The following is a 19,093-nucleotide window of genomic DNA, read 5'->3' on the forward strand; positions in this document are numbered from 1 at the left end:
GATAAAAGCAATCAACATGACTGCAATAAAGAAAATGATATGAGAGGAATAGATTTCTGTGACATAGAGCAATGCTTCCTGAAAAAAAGGTGGTTTTTTTCTTAGCTGCAAATATTATGTTTTCTGTTATGGCCCAAGAGGTAGCCAACAAGACAATACACTCTATTTTATTTTAAATTGGCAGCTTCAATACCTTTCATTGAATATTAGCACCTCATAGAACCTGCTGCTTATCAGGTCTCCAGTGACTTCAGGATGAGGGGATGCTCAGTGCAGCACTAGAGCTTCCCAAACAAGGTCCTTCAGCTCCGTGCAGCTGAGGCTATCCAGGATGTGAGCTTCAGATGGTGTTGAAAAGATATGTGTTGAGTTAAGTGAGAAGGTTTAAACACAGGGTGGTCTCTGAAATCAAGTACAGTAGCTAACTAGCAACAGCAGCTAAACAACAGCCCAATCTTCCATAACTCTCAGGTTTATGTTGGCTTTGCTGTAGCAACTCCTTATCTTTCCAGAGATTAGAGCATTTTAGATCAGTTGTTATGAGATTTGGTGGAATCCATTTCCTGAGCTGTCACCACCAGCTAATCAGACCAAGTCAAAAGGCAAAGCTTCAGGAGAGTGGGAAAGCAAAACCCCTGATCCCACAATACTGAAAATGAAATTCTCTTTGCTTTTACTGTTACCAGATTTTAGATGCCCAGCTCCAGACACTGATACAGAGAAACTTACAGCCTGAAACATAAGCCAGCTGAACTGTAAGCAGAGCAAATATATCACAGTAGAAAAAAATGCACCCTTTTTCAATTTCTACAACTATTGGTAGCTGGTGACTGTTCCCCAGTTCCTGTTTACTGTGCTTGCTCTCCACCAGATCTCTGAAATCCCAACCTGGATTCCTCCACAGGTTAAATGGGATTGGGAATCCATGGGAAACTGAGACCCACACAGTCAGGAGGCTAATGGGCTGATCCAAGCATTGAAAGAGTTTAAATTCTTTGATTTTGGCTTTGATTCTGAGACAGTCACAAAACAGAGTGACAACGTACAACTACAACCTGCTATCCGAAATTGCACTCGCAGCTTTGTATCACTTTGGAAGTCATTCTTGCAGGAGAAAGCAGGAATAAACCACAGCTGGGATCCTTGCTGAAGCCCCTCCTTTTCCCATGGGATTTCTCTGGCTCCCATCTTTTCTTGTTCTTTTGCCCTCCTCTGCCAATCGACAACTTAAACCAGCTGCAGATTTGGCCCAATAATATTGATTGCATGTCTTGTGCTTCCTCTGTCCACCCTAATTAGTGCCTTAGAGATAAGCAGTGTGCCCTGAGCAGTGAGCTAATGGAGCAGGGATGGCTGTGGGGCATTCAGCCTTCCTGACAGGGGCTGCCACACTCCTGCCTCCATGACACTGTTCAGGGCACTGCATGCAATGCTAATGAGCTCCAGAACAGGCAAACAATTTAGACAAGGGCCTCGCTGAGCTCCCCAGGGCTGCATTAACCCCTGCACTTACTGCAAGAGAAAGGAGTAACTTTTAAAATAGAGTTGGTGGCCAAGTCAGACCCTGCTGCACGCTGCAGCTGCCACGCACAGGGGAAGGCAGCAGCTTCCAGGGGATGGGGGAGCCACTGGAAAACAATGGTACTGCTGTGAGCAAATGAATTGCACCTCTACATCATCTTTCAGCTGTCCTTTTATCAATAACCATCCTGAATTTGCATCATTCTCTCATTCTGGCATTGTTTTTCTCAGAGAAGGAATCAGTGTCTTCACCACTGGCACCAATGTCTCAGCACTTCTGGCCTGAAACTTCCAGCCTCAAGTTAATAAAAGGAAGGTTATGTGGCAAGCCCAGCATTCTAGTTATTGTCCCAGATATTTATAGCCTAGATTGGGATTCAAGACTCCCAAGTCTTTGTCTGGTTCTGCTTCATATTGTGCTGTGCAAACATTTTCAAAGGCTTCATTACTTTTGAGTTTTGGAGAGTCAAAAATCTGTGATCTTAATGGCTTGACTTTCATTAAGCCAGAAGACCTCCTAAGTTTGACATGAATGGTGAGTGCTGACCACTCTGCTGCAAACTCCTTTGCTTTGACTGCCCAAGGGGCTGCAAGGCTTGCAGTGGTGCAGCCTCACCTCGTGAGCATTGGGCTCCTTTCTTGCTGTTGATGCTAGAAGAGAATGAGGCAGGTCAAGCAAAAAGTAGTCTAACCATCTGAGCCCCAAAACACTCTCCTAAAAAGCCACTATAGCTGGAAACCACAGAACTACTTTTTTAACAGCCTAACAAAATCAAACAAAAGGCTGTGCTACAATTTTTACCTTTAAAAGCCATCCTGCTTGCCATTATCAATGAGGCTTTATATTTGAGTGAGCAGAAGCAGGTCAGAGTGGGTGACAACAATTTAATCTGCTGTTGCTTTTCCATAGCTTCTTGTGCTATCCTTGACCTTCAGCCAATGCCTTTCCATTGCCAGCTAGGGGAAAGATCCAGTCTTCTGGAGCTAATGAGTTGCTAAACATGTACCTCAGGTCTTCTGCCAACTGTAAATGTGATTTTATCCCCGTTTCGGACTCCTTTACACAGACATCTTTGCCCTGGATAGGAGGAAGGTAGCGAGGGAGCAGGATGTTCCCACAGTGGAAACATCCTTTCCCAGGGTGTGACAACACTCCAGTTTCCAGGGGACATTTGACCTTTCACTCCTCGGCGCTGCCTGTAGCTGTTGTGTTGGGAACAGTCGTCCTTGGGGTGCTTGGCTGACCTCCTGACTCCTCCTCGATTGGCATTTCCATGGAGTTCAGCACTCAAAACGAGTACCAGGCTTTTAGCAGCATCAGCAAGGTGGATGCAGGCAAAGGGAACACTTGGCAGCACTAGAAAATCCACCCTTTGAGCCCTAGGCAGGGACACACAGGGTAAAGGTGTCACTGAAAGGACTCAAAACCTGCCCTGGCCTTAGGGATCAAGTGTGGGATCCTGCAGTGTGCAGAGCCCCTCTGCCTGGCTGGCAGCCTGTGCTGGCCCTTATCGGGGGCTAAGGGAGGAAACAGGGCAACACTCCTGGGGAAAGGACAGATCTCCCTCTCACATGCTCAGAAAGCAGATGCCAAGCTGATGCTCACCCTCTTTTTCTCAATAAGAGGTCAAAGCCTGGCCCCTGCCTTCCTGGCTGGTTTTAAAGTGCACTCATTTGGAAACAGCTCCCTGGATGCAGCAAACAGGGTTTGGCCACGTGATGAGATTAAAGAAACATTCCCCTGTCCCCAGTTCCTGTTATCAGGACACTGTGTGAAGAGGGCCAAAATATCACATTGGGTTTTTGCACGTGATAAAGCAAATTTTCACAAACCACTCCAGTGGCTGCTGATGGGCTCACCAGGGCTGGTTGGGCATAGGGACCTGGGGGGGGGGGCTTTTGGGTAAGGTTGTGCATGAAAAGGGAATGGCTTTTTGTGAAGCTTCCTTACATGCTGGACTCAAGGGGTAAAGAGAGTGGTTCTTTCTCACTGAGCTCTCTGCTTGTGGGGTTTTTCAGCTGGGTAAAAAATCTCATATGTTTGCTAAAGGTTGAGTACATCCTGGAGTCTTGCAGTGGCAGCACCATCACTACGGTCTCTGCTCCACCCCACAGCCTTAGAGGTAGAAAAATTTTCCCTGAATTCATGTCACTTACCTGGTCACTGAAATTTTAAGCCTTTTTGGCTTTTTAAGAACCAAGTTCCCAATCACCTGATGAGCACTTCTGTGTATGGGAGTTACCTACTGAGAGAAATCCTGTGAAGGAAAAGCAGCTTAAAGGGTAAAATATCCTTGGTGGAGACTGTGCATGCAGTGAGCTGTTGGCAGTGTGCATTATACAAGAAGCTGGCCCAGCTGGAGCCTCTGTGCAATATTCACCATGATCTGCTGGAGTAACTCAGAATTCCTAAACTTACAGGTTTTTTGTGCTACAATAGATGAACTTTTTCTCCAAAGGAGTGTTTATTCAGACACCTCCTGTCCCTGCTGACCTGGCTGCTTCCTCCTGCCCTTATGTTCACCTTTGCTTTTTCAGGGTGCTCCTTTTTTTTTTTGCCAGGTTATTTTTCCTCCAGGAACAGTCTGGCTTCGTAGCATCCCTGTGCTGCAGCAAGGTGGCAGGAAAACACCAAGAAAGCAGGATAGTGGCACTGCTTCCAGGGTTGTGTTGGCTGAGAGTCTGAGGACTTTATTTCCTCCACACCTTGGTGACCAGTTTATTCATACATGAAGTCTCAATTTGGCAGTCTTCTTAAAAGCAGCCTGGTCTGGGGTATCTTTCAGCTCCCACATAAAGGAAGGAGAGATTGCATTACTCTGTCATTTCTGGGGAGAATAAGATGTTCTCACTGCTTTTCTTTCGTTCCTATAAACTACCCTAAATAATGTCTGGACACTTTTCCTGCACGTCCACCTCGCCTCCCACAACAACGTGCTATTTTATGCAGCAGACAAGCTAAAAAAGGAAAGTTACTATCATGCCAAAAATGCAACTTTGATAAAATGTGAGGGCGTAAGTCAGCCTCAGCATGACTGGCTTGGGATCCAAAGAGAATAATGTGGGAAGGATAATTTTACTTTCTTGCCTCTCACGCCTACCAAGGGCCTGGATATAATGAGGTGAATTCCTAAACGAAGGCAGTAAATATCTAAGAACAGCAGAACGGATTTTTTGCTCTAATGCAAAGAAAGCTAGACAGGAAAAGCAGGACTGAAACTGCATCCTAAAAGATGTCATCTCTTCACCCCATAACATATTGTTTAACAGGTTTAAATGCATTCAGATCTGTGGTTTAATTGCTCTAATTAGGAAAGCCTTACCACATTTAAAGGGAGAAGAAAATCCTTGGTGTGTTTTGTGGGTTATCTTACACTCCCATCACCTTGAAGGGGATGCTCTTGTGTCCTCTGGCTGTGCAGTGTGAGGATTAAGGAGGGGTGAAAAACTTTTGGAAAATTGCTGAGTCTACAGTACCCAAGATTGGGTCTACAGTACCCAAGATTCAACAGGGTTGAAAAGGATTTTTCTGCAGGCTTTATTCTATATAAAAGCAGACCTATGCTTTTCTGTCTCTGCAAAAAGCCCACTTTTTAAAAGAAGAAAACCCCTCCTTATCTTACAGAACCCAAGAGCAATTTCAGCTCCTAAGATGTTACTATTAACCCCCCACCCCCAGCCTCATGTGCTTAGGAATTCCAGCCCACCTGACCTCTATTGGAAAGTCTATCTTTCAAATATGACCACTATAAACACTCCAAATTTTAATGGGTGGAATATCTTCAAAGCAGTTTCTCTGATCCTCAGAAACAGTCATGGTCTGATAGAGGTTCTCCTGCCTATCTGCAGCGGAAGTGGAGGAATGCACAGTTTATACTAAAATAATGTGCACTTGTCCTAATCACAGAGATTTCTGAGCCTCAGCCAAGCTTTTTCACGTCATTACACTCCACTGTGGGTCGTGAGGGAATTATTTGCCTCTTCACACTTTTGATCTTTGCAGAAAGGAGCGTGTGGCATTTCCAGCCCAGATGTTTGGAGAAGATTCTCCCTAAACGAGTCCTGAGCCTCATACCCAGATTAGGAATGAGCTCCCTGCAAAGGTAAAAAAATAATTAAACACTGCCAAGGTCATCTGGAATCACAGAAAAGGGACGGGATCAGATGCTCTGCAATGATGGCAGGAAAAAGGCATCTCTCAGGAATTTTGGAGACTTTTTGATGTGGGTCCCTTGGTGCATGGTGGGAACTTTGACTTTCAGCACCACTGGTGTTAGTGTTGCTTGAAAGAGACCTCAGAAGACAAGTGGGTCACCTCAGGGTGCCACAGCATGTGGGACATGGAGGTGATAGGGAAGGTGAGGTTGGGATAGCTCAGGTTTGAAGGTGGCTAAGCCTGGTGGAGGTCACACTGACCTTGGTGACCCATCCCTCTGCAAGGTTTGGGGCTGTGGAGTTCTGCACAAGCAGGTCCTATTTGGTTCTGGCTTCAGTTTTGCTTGTGGATTTAGCTAAGTTTTTTATCTCCTCCTCAAGCATCTTGTTTCTCTTCTCCATGTCTTCCCGTGAACGCTCCATGTTCATCAACTTCAGCTCCAGTTCCTCAGATTTCTTCTTCTCCCTCTCGATGTCCTGATTCAGCCTCACCACTTTGGTCCAGACTTCTTTGTTTTCCTTCTCCAGACTGCAAAGAGAAATGGAGTGTGAAAAGATTGGAAGGGTGCTGGGAAGTCATTGCTGCCCACTGTGTCCTTAAGCAATAATATAATCCAGAGGTTCTGCCTTGACACTCAGTAACACGATGCAATAAACCAGTACACACAATATATAATGATACAACAATGTGTAAAGCTATAGTATCTCTGGTGGTCACAATGGATAATGTTTCCACTGAACAGTATTAAATAAAGGGACTGTGACAGTTTGATTAATGCAGAGGTATTGCAGTGCCATAGGATCGTGAAGTAAGAACTGCAGTGTCAATATTGTAATAATATAATATAATATTAATAATATAATATTGGCAACTGTGGTGAGAGTACAGCACACGAGCATTGGCTTTTAGATACAATACTGTATTTTATAATAAGTTACTGCTCTTAAAGCCTCTCTAATATCACTGGTAAATCAATCTGTGCAGTACAAGTGTTGTAATAGCAGGAGCTGAAGCCTCAGTACTCTCCAAGCAGCAGCCCTCTGCAGCAGGTTACCTTTTAATTTGTTCCTCGTAGTCATTTTTCTGTACCTCCATTTGGTTTTCCAGCTTCAGGATCATGTTTTTCAGGAATTCCCTGCTCTCCTGATCAGGCTTGGAGACCTCAACAGGGCTGCTGGTGGGACTGGCTTCTTCCTTCTGCTGATGGCTGGGGCAGGGCAGGAATTCCTTATCAGAGATGCTGCTGGAAGGGCTGGGGCTGCTGACTTCCCCACTTTCTGCCTGGGAGGTAGGAACATTATCATAGGTGGAAGCCCGATGAAGGTCGAGCAGCTTAAAAAGATCATGAGACAAAGTCCTCTTATGTCCATCAGGTGCCACAGAGCGTGTGCTGCCCCCGGGGGAGCTCTTCCAAAACTCACTGGCAAAAACATCATTTTTGTCATTGCTGCCTTTCTCCCTCGGAGCAGAAGCTGCCAGGAAAGATTTCTTGTTAGGTAAAGTCTGAGTTCTTTTCCTTGACTGTGTTTTCCACTTTCCCAGTGTATCCTTGGACTCGTTGTCTTCCCCAGGGGCAGTTGAGCTCCCAGCTGCTCCAGGGACACTCCTTGGATTCAGGTTGTTTCTCTGTAAAACAGAACCCTGGAATCAGGACAGCCCCCTCCTGCTCTGGGAGCAGGCACAGGTTGCCACAACTGCTCTGGCTGCAGTATTTACACAGGGAATATTTTAGCATCCTGACAGGAACAGCCACAAGTTTTCCATAAAAATTTAGTTTGGGTTGTTCTGTATTTTCCATTAAAAAGAAATTTCCATTTTTCTTTCCCCCTTTTTTTTCTTTCTTTCTGAGAAAAGGCTTTAATCCTCAATGTTTTCACTTCACCAGCATGAGCTGAAAAGCTTTCATCTATTCTGCCTTTTAGCCAAAACACTTTAGAAGCTTTTATTTTCCCCAGAACAGCAGATTTTCCACAGGAAGGTGGAAAAATTATCTACATTATTTTCCTGACACAGATATTCCAGGGATGACAGTTACAGCTCTTTACCCTATTAATAGCAAGCACTCCTAGTGGCTCACTGACCCATCAAATCTCACAATAGTTCACTGCATATTTATGAAGCTTATGTTTTATTATTTCTAGCTTTACCATTTGCCTTAGGATCAAGCTCTCTGCCTTGAGCACTGCAGGGTCCTCTGCAGCATCCCAGCCCACAGAGCTGCGTGAGATTGGGGCTTTCTTGTCATTCGTTTGAGCAGGTGGGGAGGGTGACACATCCTTGGATGGGGGAAAGAGGTTTGCATGGTCACTTATCATCACAGTCATCACTTTCTGGATCTGTGGTGTGCCTGGAAGAAATTAGAGACATGTCAGTGGCAAACTCAATGTGACAAGCTTTGCTCCACCCATTCTTGCACTTCTGGTTGATTTTTCTTGGTGTCCCAAATGGAGATGCAACCAGAAATGCAGGTGAACACAAGGAGCACAATCACAAAGCCAAATAAAGGGACAGATTTTTATATCACTCCAGAAGAGCAGAAGTAGAACATGGAGCAACCAAGGCAGGAGTCTGCTCAGTTCCACCATTCCAGGAACTGTGCTGCTTTGGCTGAAAAGAAGCTGTGAGTACCATTTATATGAACAGGCAAATGAAAATCTGGATCATTTGCAAGTGGTGTCTGCAGAGCAGAGCAGTCTTTGGCCTGAAAATATTTCTTCTCTTAGTTCTGCTGCATCTGTTCTTACCCATGGGGTTACAGTTTGGCTCAACTATTCTGTTGAGTTTCCTTTGTTTCCCTTAAGAAGAATTTCACACCTTCCTGCTCCAAGCAAAAGAAAGATGAGGTCACCAGATTCCTGAATTGCTTGAAAACTATAGAGGGAACACACCAGGCAGTTTCTAAGGGGGTTTTGTCACCATAAATACATTTATAGCCTAACTAAACTGTGGCTTTACCCTGCTGTACTCACTGTTCCCAGGCACATGTCTGACTTATACCCATGGGTCTGCCATAGAAAAGATTTAATTTCAAGATTGTGGACTCAACTATTTCAGCATAGCAGGTCTTCTATGCTAAATATTCCAAGAGTCCTTTTTACCTCTCATAATAATTGCAGGATCCTCTATCTTGGGTCTGATGAGGTTCACTCCAATCACTGTTGCCAGGTTATCCACACTCATCTTGTTGACACTGGAGTTCAACTGTATTTCATGTAGAAACCTGCCAGAATCCAAGGACAAATATTCAAGTCAGAGTAGGATGACTGCAAAAAGCCTTACACACACCCACTGGTATAAAATCCTGATTAATCCATCCAAATCTTCCTCTAAGTTTCCCAACAGAAATATACTGTGAACCAGAGCTGGTTCTTTGGTATCTTTAGAAAAACCACTGTGTGATGAGCTGCTCATAAAAAAAAAAAAAAAAAAAAAAAAAAAGGAGAAGAAAACCTCCATCTAATATTTAATAAATCACCCAAGTTTTGTTGCACAAGGCTTTGTTTAGGAAAACTACACTTGATCTTAATTCTCAGGGATTTGTAGGTGAGTTTTAGGGTAGGCTTTTCATCAAGGTGTTGACCCTGGTGGTTTAAACTCTCCCTAAAACAAAGTTAGAATCTGGTGACTCGAGGGGAACCAAACCATGGCTTAAGAGGGCTCTCTCCAGAGGAGTCAGTCTCAGCCTTGGGAATGATATTTCTACTCACCAACATAAAATCTGAGCTGTGCAGAGGACTGACCTGCAGATATAGCTGAGGAGGTTGTAGTTCTCTCTTGGAAGGAGGGACAGCTGCTTCAGGAGCTCTTGATGGCCCTTAATGCAAGTTTAAAAAGTGCTCTGTAAGGATTCAGAGATGTGTCTGGACTCTTGGTCACTCTATCCATCCTTGTATGGGCTGACCTTTGGAAGTTTGCTCACCTTGGAAATGACATTTCCCTGGCAGACCAAGCATGGACATGGAGAAGTTTTTGCTCAGCCCATTGCCAGCACTGCTGCTGCCACAGCAGAGTCCCTGTGATGAGCTCTTCAGAAAAGGCTGATCATCCCTAAACGTGCATTTCTTGTCTATAAACATTTAGGACATTTTTAACTCCCAAAAAATCCTGAAGCAAAACAACCTACAACCAACATTTGCCCTTGAAATCCAGTTGTTGAACACTGCAGTTCACAGAGCTACCGAGATCTGCCTTTTGTTTCTGGGGATAGGAACAGCATCTCTGATTGATGGGGCTTTTGCAGTAGGGGGGGCTTCTTTTCCATCAAAATACATAGCTAGGAAAAGACCATTCCTGTTTCTCACTTCTCCTTCTGCCATATCCCTGTTTCCTTCCTTGCTTTCACCCAGAGCCTTCTGCCAGCTCTGCTCTCAGCTCAGGCTGAGGGCAGTGCAGGAGGTTGTTTCCTTCCACTCTTGGTTTTCACACTCACTGTTTGCTGCAAGGGCTCAACAAAAAAAAGGTGCTGAGCAGCTCTTAGATCTGCTCCAGAAATTTAAGCTTAAAACTGGATAAACCAATGTTGTCAAGTTGGGAAACCTCAATGTCTTTATGAGATTTGCTTATTTTTTTATTTCTTTCCTTTTTTCCAGTTGTTGGAGCTCAGTGAACACACAGTTTATAATGCACAGCTATATACCCACCCAGCATCTCCGGCTCACCAAGCCCTGCCACTGCAGCACAGCTAATTTGAAGGCCAGGAGAAGAGAAATGAATGTAGCTCTACCTTCCTCTGATCCCCATCCAGTGCCTGCCCACACAGCAGGAAATCCTCATACTGCATCCAGGGCACAACTGGCTCAGGGAGCTCCCGCAGGTAGAGTTTGAAGAGAGAGGCCACAGTGTGCACATCTGTATCCCTGCAACCAGCAAAAAACCCACTTGTGTCAAGCTTGCATCCAGCTGGTGGGCAAACCAGGGTATCCCTAGGACACCCCAGTCAAGGGAAGAGGATGCTTGATGAGACCCTGAGCCACCTAATGTAGGTAAGAATCTTCCTGCTCATTGCAGGGGGGTTGCACTAGATGACCTTTAGAGGTTCCTGCCAACCAAAATGATTCTATTCCATGATTCTATGGCAATAACTGCTCACTGGAGGCTTTCCCCACAGATCTCTGGTGCTCATAACCCATCTGAGCCTTCCCAGCCTGTTTGGCTGATGAGGGTTTGTATGGAAATACTGCCTAGTGTTCCCATGTCTGGCAGGCTCTCCCCACTCTCTGCAGAGCTGGAGAAGCTTTTCTGGGGTTTTTAAGATTAACAGCAATTACTGAAGTTGTTCTGCTGGGACAGATGTTTGCAGCTTTGCATCCCATATTGTTTACATTTTGTCAAAAGGACACTGCCAAGATCATAAGCCTCTAACTTGACCTACCTTGAAGTCACTCAACTGTTATAAACTTCTAGCAAAAATCCCCCAGGTCATTTATTTTTAGGATTTGGTTGGGTTTTTTTCAAATACTATTATTTTTAACAAATTCACATAACCATAGAGAATTCTTTTTTTTTTTTTAGAGCTGTGTTTTTATAGGGCCTACCAATAACACGCCATAAACCACCCTGGATGCCTGGGTTGCCAGGGCAGCTTTCTGACACTCCCCACTCAATCCTCCCATGCTTGTGCACACAAGTTGTGCCCGTGCAAACCCAAAGAGGATGCAAAGATGGCACTGGAGGGCGAGCCAGCATCTTCCAGCATTCAGGTCCCTGGGCACCCCACTATTTGCCTTCAGCCTCTGGAAGAAAATGTTTTGGTTGAAGTGCAGGGGGGTCAGAGTCACCCTGAGCTCACTGCAGCAATGCTCATACACAGAGTTTATGTCCCAGGGTACTGGGAAAGGGACCAAGCTCCCTCCCCATGCCCGGCTGCAAAAAATCAGGTATGGAAAACAAACACAAAAAGGCTTCACCTTCCTCTGACCCCTGTGCAGGTTACAACAGGAAAGCTCTCAGCAGGACTCTGGCACCCAGAAAGCAAGAAATATGCAGCTGCAGACCCAGCTGAGATGCACCAGGGGTTTTACTTTTCTGCTTTCATTTTGCACAGAGACAGCAGCAGCAAATGTCCCTCTTGGACAGGGAGAGGCAGCTCTCAGATTTAGGGAGCTTCTCATCTCCCCTTAGCCCAGCAAAGGAAGAGAGAAAGGAGGACACAGCCCTGGGGTAGCCAGAATCTCTCTCTCATCTCTCTGTGATGTTGTAAGGAAAAGCAAGAGGAGGAAAATGCCACAGAGCTGGCAGGGAAAGAAATAACTCCAGTGTATTTAGGGTTTCTCTGAGCTTCTCTGTGCCCCACTGCTTGCTTCCCTTTCTCTACCCCTTTGCCCTGAGCTGATGGGCTATGTAGGCTCTTTCCTTTGCCTCCTTCCTTGGCTGCTCCTGCAAATGATAACTGCAGTGTGGGGCAGGATTTTCCTAAACACTTCCCTCTGTTTCCACAAACCCCATCTCAGCACCCTCTGATTCTGCTTTTGCCTCCACTCGGTGTTTGTGCAGAATCCTCCCTTCTCCCCAAGCCCTTCTGGAGGGTCCGAGTTTCCTGCAGGGCACTGCTGGGGTTAGATTCTGGGGAACAGGAGAGGGGGAATCCAGCATACCTGTCAAACGATGGCCTTTCCCCAGCATGGAAGGCATCCCGGAGCTGTTTCACCAGATTGTCTTGGCCAGGCAGGCGGAAAATTCCCTCCTCCCCCATCCCGTGCTGCCGGATGAACTCCGCACACTTCTGCACCAGGATGGGGACCTGGTGCTGCCCAAATTTCTGTTCATAAGCCATGGTCTCTGCCAAGCTCTGTCCAAACACCACTAGGGAAAGAACAAGAGAGGTCAGAGGAGCCCAGAGGCTTTGCTGAGGGCACAGATGTGACGCTGGACCTGCTCTGCAGGGAGAAGAGGAGCTCCAAGAAGTCTGCAAATGAGGGGAAAGCAGAACTTCCTTCAAAGAAATTATAGCAAAAGGAAACCTTGTTCCTCCTCCAATTAATTAACAGTTCTCAAAATCATTTAAACCAAGAAGTGAGGCTTGGTTTATTTCCAGGCTGCTTGCTGCCTTGGAGCAGGGTGCTGATACAGGGCAAGGCAGGAGCAGCAGGAAAGGTAATGCTAGGGCAAAGGGAGAGAAGGGATGCTCATCACACAAATCTTAAGGATATAGAAAGCACAGGAGACCACCAAGAAAAAGAAAAGCAGCCTTGCAAAGACTTGGAGCTGGAAGTCATACTGGTTTAATGGCTTTTCTTCCCTTTCCCCTCCTCTCACCCTCCAGAAACTCCCCAGGGCAATGAGCAGCAGCATTTTGCAGCAGGTACCTTTCCTTCCAAGCAATGGCTTTTTCCTCCTGAACTCCCAGCAAAAGAAGAGCTCAAAGGTGGGAAGGCAGCAGCCTGCACCCCAGGAATTCCTCCTCAGAGCCAGGGGCATGGTAAGAACAGACAAATCCCAACTCAAATTGAAGCTGTGATAATAATGGCAAAGGGTCCTAATGGTCCTCTACCATATTTTTACCCCAGCAGTGCCTGTGATATGTTCACCTTGTGCTATGAAGGTTCAAATTTTATCTTCCAGACCAGGAAAATACAGGTAAACACTCTCAACTGGAACCACAAGGCTTGTCAGCACCTGTCTGATCATGAGGGTGTTTCATTTATGATTCACTTACACTTCTAAATAATGACTATAAATCTGTCATTGTGCCCAGTAAAAGCAAATAGCTTTTTTTTTTTTTTTTTTTTTCTCTGATAATGAGTTGCTTGTTTAGCTGCAAGCTGGCAGAGCTGTTCATTTGGGGACACTTCTTTGAGCTCCACCATTCTTGTCTTGTACAGCTGAAAGGTCTGAAGGACACTATAAAAGAAAATCTAAATAGACAGGGCAAATCACAGAGGGAGGAGAGGCTCAGAATGATGATCCAGGTTAGTTCTCTGCTGGAAGAGAGCTAAAAAGACTCCCAGCCCTGTTTCATTGGGGGATCGTGCTTGTAGGAGTTCATCCTTCTAGGAAAAGTGTCTGGAGGGACCTTTGAGGCTTCCTTTGTGGGCTTTGCCTCTGGTGGCAAATTTATGGCTTGTTCCTTTCTGATCAGTTAATATTTCACACTTCCCCTACCACAGTGCTGTGATGACAGAAGTGAACACCCAAGGGCAAAGGAAGGAAGGATCCAGGCACTGCAATCCCTGCTGGAGTCTGGAGAGGGCAAATCCATGGCCAAGGCAGACTCTGCAGAGAAAATGAGTGCAGGAGGACTGGGATGTGCTGGAAACGCAGCAGAGTGAGGAAACAGGCAAGCAAAAAGCAAGCTTTTCCAATATTTTATCCCTGAGTGTGAGTTGGTTTCAAGAAGAACAGTTTCTGGGGTCAAAAAGTCAATGAGGAAGTTCATAAAAGTGGTCGAAACCAGCCCAGAATCTTTACTCACACTTGAGTGCCATTTCCTTAGCACTGCCCATGTCTGCAGCAGCCCCAGCACCACAGGGCTGGGTCTAGGAGTGGGTTCCTAAGGTGTTACCTCACATCACAGCTTCCAGTTTCAAGGATTTATCAGCCCAAAGCACAGCACAAGGTGGTAGGGAATTCCCTGCCCCCCTTTACCTCCTGAGGATGCCCCCAGGACTCGCTGGATGGATTTAACCCATTCCTCCATCTCAGACTGGGAATTAGCCATGAGCACACAGGGGTCATGCCCTGCCCGGGTCTGGTCTCCAGAGACCCCTGCAAAATAAAAACATTTATACATCATTTACAGAGAGGATTGGAGGAGAAAAGACAGATTCTTCTTTGCTAAATGCTTTTGGCTCCAGTTTGCCTCCCTGCAGTCTGAGTGGCTGTGGAATGGAGCAGCACTGGTGCATCTCACACTTGCTGAAGGGCTGGGAGAAAGGAACAGAAACTTCTTGAGTTTTTAACATTTTTTTAACACTGCAGCTCAGCACGGGGCATGGGCACTGACCCAGGACCCTGCTCCAGCCCTGAGGTGTCAATGAAGACATTTGTCTCCCTATGGGGATCTGGGAATGAAAATTCCTCCTTCAAATTCAGGGTGAACAGTTCAGACCAAATGAAGTGAAGCATCCTCACCTGGGATGATTTCAAAAATGAATTTCCCTCCTTCCTCTGGGTTGCTGGCCACCTCCTTGATGGTGCTTCCCTGGAGACACAGGCAGCCCTAGGACAGAGCAGAGCAGGAGCTGCAAACACCCAGCTCTGTGGGGCTCTCAAACTGAAAGCAGAAGCTGGTGGCCTTTATATATTTCTGTGCTAAAAATGCCTTTTTAAACAAGAAGGGACACTTCTTAAATGCCAATTTTTCTAATGAAGTAATTCTCAGAATAAGAAAACCGGTTGTTTCACTCTTTCAATTTTTTCCTTCCTTCTTATAAGGAAGAGAAAAAGAAAGAGAAAAAGAAAAAGGAAAAGGAAAAGGAATAAAGAAAGGAAGAGGAAGAGGAAAAGAAAAAAAAGAAAAGTAAAAAGAAAAAGAAAAGAAAAAGAAAAAGAAAAAGAAAAAGAAAAAGAAAAAGAAAAAGAAAAAGAAAAAGGAAAAGAAAAAAGAAAAGAAAAAGGAAAAGTTAAAGAAAAATAAAAGAAAAAGGAAAAAGTTAAAGAAAAATAAAAGAAAAAGGAAAAGGAAAAAAGAAAAAAACCCTGCAGGGCTTGAGGGCATTTTCAGAATTCAATTGCATCGATGTTGCTGATCAGGTTCCTTACTGCCCAAAAGCTGGAAACCTCTTGAACACCCTCTGCCATCCCCCTCCCAAACCATTTCCCTGCAAGCAAGAAGGGGGATTCTGAGGACCAGCAGAGCCCAGTGGCCTCCTCCTACCTGTGGTTTGATATCCTCCTCCTCCTTGTAGTAGTACAGGTGCTGTCCCTTGAGCACGAAGAACCTCTGCTGCCAGTTCTTGACGATGGAACGCTGCTTCTTCAGCCACCCCACCTTCTGGGGCCTCTCCAGGGGCTGGGGGGGGGGCAGGCTGGGTGCCCCCAGCCTCACTGCTCATCACGCTTTTGGAGCGAGCTGCCAAGGAGAGAGAGGGAGAGGATGGGGAGGATGCAGAGGGATGAGGTCCCACCAGCCCAGGGCTGATTCAAGCTGCACCAGTGCCAGGGGCTCCCTGCCCCTCTGCCTGTGCTGGGCAAACTGGCTGGAGCTTTGAAAGGAAGTGGCTGCAGTATCTGTCAGAGTGTGCTTCCTTTTTCCTGCGTGGGAGTAATTGTCTTGCAAGTGAGAAGAAAATAATTTTTTTAATTTTTATTTCATAGGAGGGTGTGTGTGGGTTTTTTTGATACCCACCCCAAACAGGCTGCAGCAGCGATAGCAGAATGACCCAGCCTGGCTCACAAAAAAAAAAAAAAACTGTTTGGAAATTGAAGTTTTGCCCTCAGAGAGCATTGCCTGGTGTTTCCAATAGGGCAGTTCTCACACAGGGAGGTGGAAAGTCTCCAAAGGGTTCAAAAAGTTCCAGTCTGGATTTACCAGCTTTTACCAGAGCTAAAAGAATAATTAGTGAAATAAAAGAAAGGTGAAAAAGAATATAGAGACCTTATTATCTCCAATGTTTCTGTGATAAAACAGACCAGCATGAGTTCTGTCCTCAGGGAGGCCGAAATCTGTCGACAAATGACTGACATCAAAAGAACCTGCCTGTCCACTGGAACACCTCTGAAGCCTACAACAAAGATTCATGGCAACTACATGAAATCACTGGTAGAGGTGCTGAGCCTCAGTCAGAGTTATTTAAAGCGAAAGAAAAATAGGAAAGGTGTCTGTTCAGGGAAGCTGGTCCCAGGGGCTACCATGATGCAAAAACCAAACTGGGGTTTCCAAATTCCACCTCAAGTCCTGGGTAGCTTCCCTTCTCCTTTTCCCCTGTCTCTCCCCAGGGTGGTTCAGCATTTGCAGTCACCTCCTCCTTCACCAACACATCCCTGACACATTTGGCCCTGCTCCTCCTTGCAGTGCAGGAAAGAACCACTAAGAGCAACTGAGGTGCCCTGAAGCATCTCCTGTGGTAACCACCTCTGAAGTTGAACATTTCCTCCAAAACATCCTCATTTTTCCTCCAGCCCTGGAGACTGGACACAGCAGGTGACCGTGTCCCTGCAAAGAGGAGCCCTGACAAAATGCAGCTTGCAGGAGAAATTGCATTGAGTGCTCCCGTGGTGACCACATCACTGCTGGGTTCTGCCCCAATTCCTGTCCTGGGCAGGAGCCCTCAGTGCCATCCCCTTCCCTCCTGCTCCACAGGAGGGATGTCAGGTCCTGGGAATAAAACCAGTACAAGCAAAAGTGCCACAACAGGTTTTGTGATGAAAATTGCAAATGTCGTTTTCTCCTTCACTGAAATAAATGCTTTTTTGTTGATTTTGGGTTTTTTCTCAGCACGAGGAAGCACACAGAAGCTGGCACTGCCCTGGGGCTTGCAGAAGCCACTGCTGGGGACAAGGAGAGGGAAGTGTCCTAAAGCCAGGAAGAGCCAATGAGGGTGGTGGTGAGTAATTTGCAATTATTTTCCACAAGCAACTCACATCCTTGCTGCACCTCTGAAGATGGCAGCAGCTGCTCCCTGCAGCCAGAAACCCCAAGGACACCAGGCTGTGCCCAGCACTCAGGTCCCTGCACACCCAACCCTTGTGTCCTGGGCTGGCAGCAGCCACAAGCTGCAGTAGGTACTCAGAGTTTCATCAGGGGAAGTTTTTTCTTGGGAAAAAAAAAAAAAAAAGCAATTCCTGGTCAGAAGATGCAGTCAGGCCTGTGTCCCATCTCCTTTCTCTCTGCTTGCCTGCAGTCAGCAGGCTCAGTGTCCCCTGATCTTTGTTTCTGAGCTACCAATTGAATTTACCCTCTGCTCTGCAGCCTCTCTGCAAAAAAAAATTAATTATCCTGATTGTTCTGGTGGAGATGGATCCCCTGGCAGAGGAGAGCCATGCAAAGCCTGGTGAGAGGCAGGACATAAGTCAGGAAAGGCCACAGTGAAGCCACCCCAGAGCACAGAGCCCAGTTTGGGCATCACAGGATTCCTGGCCACCAGTGAGAGGAAACGATGATGTCAGGGTGGGCAAAGAAACCTGAGCAAGGGCAAGATCGCTTCCTCCAGCCTGTACAGCTCCTTGGCTGGCACTTCACCTCCGGCAAGGTTTGTGCCAAAAGAATGAGCTCATGGGGCTTAAATCCCACCCCAAACCTGGCCTTGGGGTGGGCAGCAGCCCCCCTCTGCCTGCTCCCCTTGTCCCACCCCCCCAGGGCAGCCCCAGCCCTGCTCCCACAGCATCCCCTTGGTGACAACTTTGCAAATCACTTGCAAATCATTTGCAAAACAACTGCTCTCTCAAAAGTGGTAGCTGGGAGCCAGGTCCCCACATCGGGTCTGGCTCTGTGCCACAGCCAAAATTGCTGCAGAGCTTGGCCAGGGGCAGCCCCCAGTGTGCACCTGAAAGGCTGAAGCAGGAAAAAAAAAAAAGGCAGAAATAAAACAGTCACGGTACCTATTTTTGCAGCATCCATTTTCAGGTTGAAATCCCAGTTCCTTGGCAGCTTGAGGGACATTTTGGATCAGGAGGGGACTTTTGGTTTTGGTATTTTTTGGGGGGGTGAGGGGGACCTTGCTTAGGAGACAGGCTGGAACAAAGCCCTGATGGTCCCAGGGGTGCGATCCCCCCCCACGGAGATCTCGGCAAGGGTTGATTTACCAAGGTACTTCCTCCTCAGAGAGCAGCTGTGAACAACCCCATAAAAGTACTTTCCTGCCTTGCTTTCCTGCAAAGCTCTCCTTTGGCTTCTCCCACAGCCCCGAGGTGATGCCACCCCTTTTTGCTCCCCTTTTTCTTGCCCCTTGTGGCTGATGCAGAGACTCAGCCCGCACCAAACGTGGCTGCCCCGAGGTTGCTCTCAGTGCATTTGTGGCATTTGAGGAAGTGCTTGTCCTTCTTGGGGCCCTTGGTACACCAGAAAATGACTTGTTGAGGGGCACGGCCCAGCAGGGAATTGCAGGAGACATTTTGCTCAGCTCCAACGCTCAGCAGGCTTTGGCCAGAGCCAAACAGCACATGGTGGCATCTCTTGGATGTCTGGATGAATCCCCCTGTGCACAGCCCAGATGATGTTGGGTGTCTTGGGGATTTTCTTCTTGCAAGTGCTGTGTGGTCCCCACAGCTGATGGAAGGTTTGCACACACACTTGGTGACAGATCCAGGAGGAAAATGGGGCTGAAATGAGGCTCTCGTGGAGGAAAGATGTCAGAGCAGCGAGGGCCAGGGGACCCCACCAGAGCCACTGGATCAAGCAAAGTCCCTTTTCCCACTCACAACATCAAGTGCAGATCCTGTTCCATGTCATTTAAATGTCTTTTTCCAAAGGAAAATAGCAATGTGCCCCAAAGACCTAACGGAGTGCTCCAGCTCCCCCCCAGCCCTGGGGAGAGGCTT

At 46.6% G+C, this 19,093-nt stretch overlaps 1 protein-coding gene across 1 annotated transcript; it reads right to left on the reverse strand.

Annotated features, from left to right (window-relative positions):
• Positions 1–5,232: 5,232 nt before the first annotated feature.
• ARHGAP25 (Rho GTPase activating protein 25) lies at positions 5,233–18,313 on the reverse strand. Its single transcript, XM_008500736.2, is given in 12 exon segments — positions 5,233–6,205; positions 6,732–7,303; positions 7,825–8,024; positions 8,776–8,897; positions 9,418–9,491; positions 10,401–10,533; positions 12,271–12,478; positions 14,261–14,380; positions 14,747–14,834; positions 15,492–15,636; positions 15,638–15,686; positions 18,155–18,313. Coding segments are annotated over 12 exon segments (1,983 nt in total). The 5' UTR covers positions 18,216–18,313; the 3' UTR covers positions 5,233–5,994.
• Between the last annotated feature and the right edge of the window lie 780 nt (positions 18,314–19,093).

This window comes from Calypte anna, chromosome 22 (assembly GCF_003957555.1).
Source record: "Calypte anna isolate BGI_N300 chromosome 22, bCalAnn1_v1.p, whole genome shotgun sequence".
Taxonomy (NCBI): domain Eukaryota; kingdom Metazoa; phylum Chordata; class Aves; order Apodiformes; family Trochilidae; genus Calypte; species Calypte anna.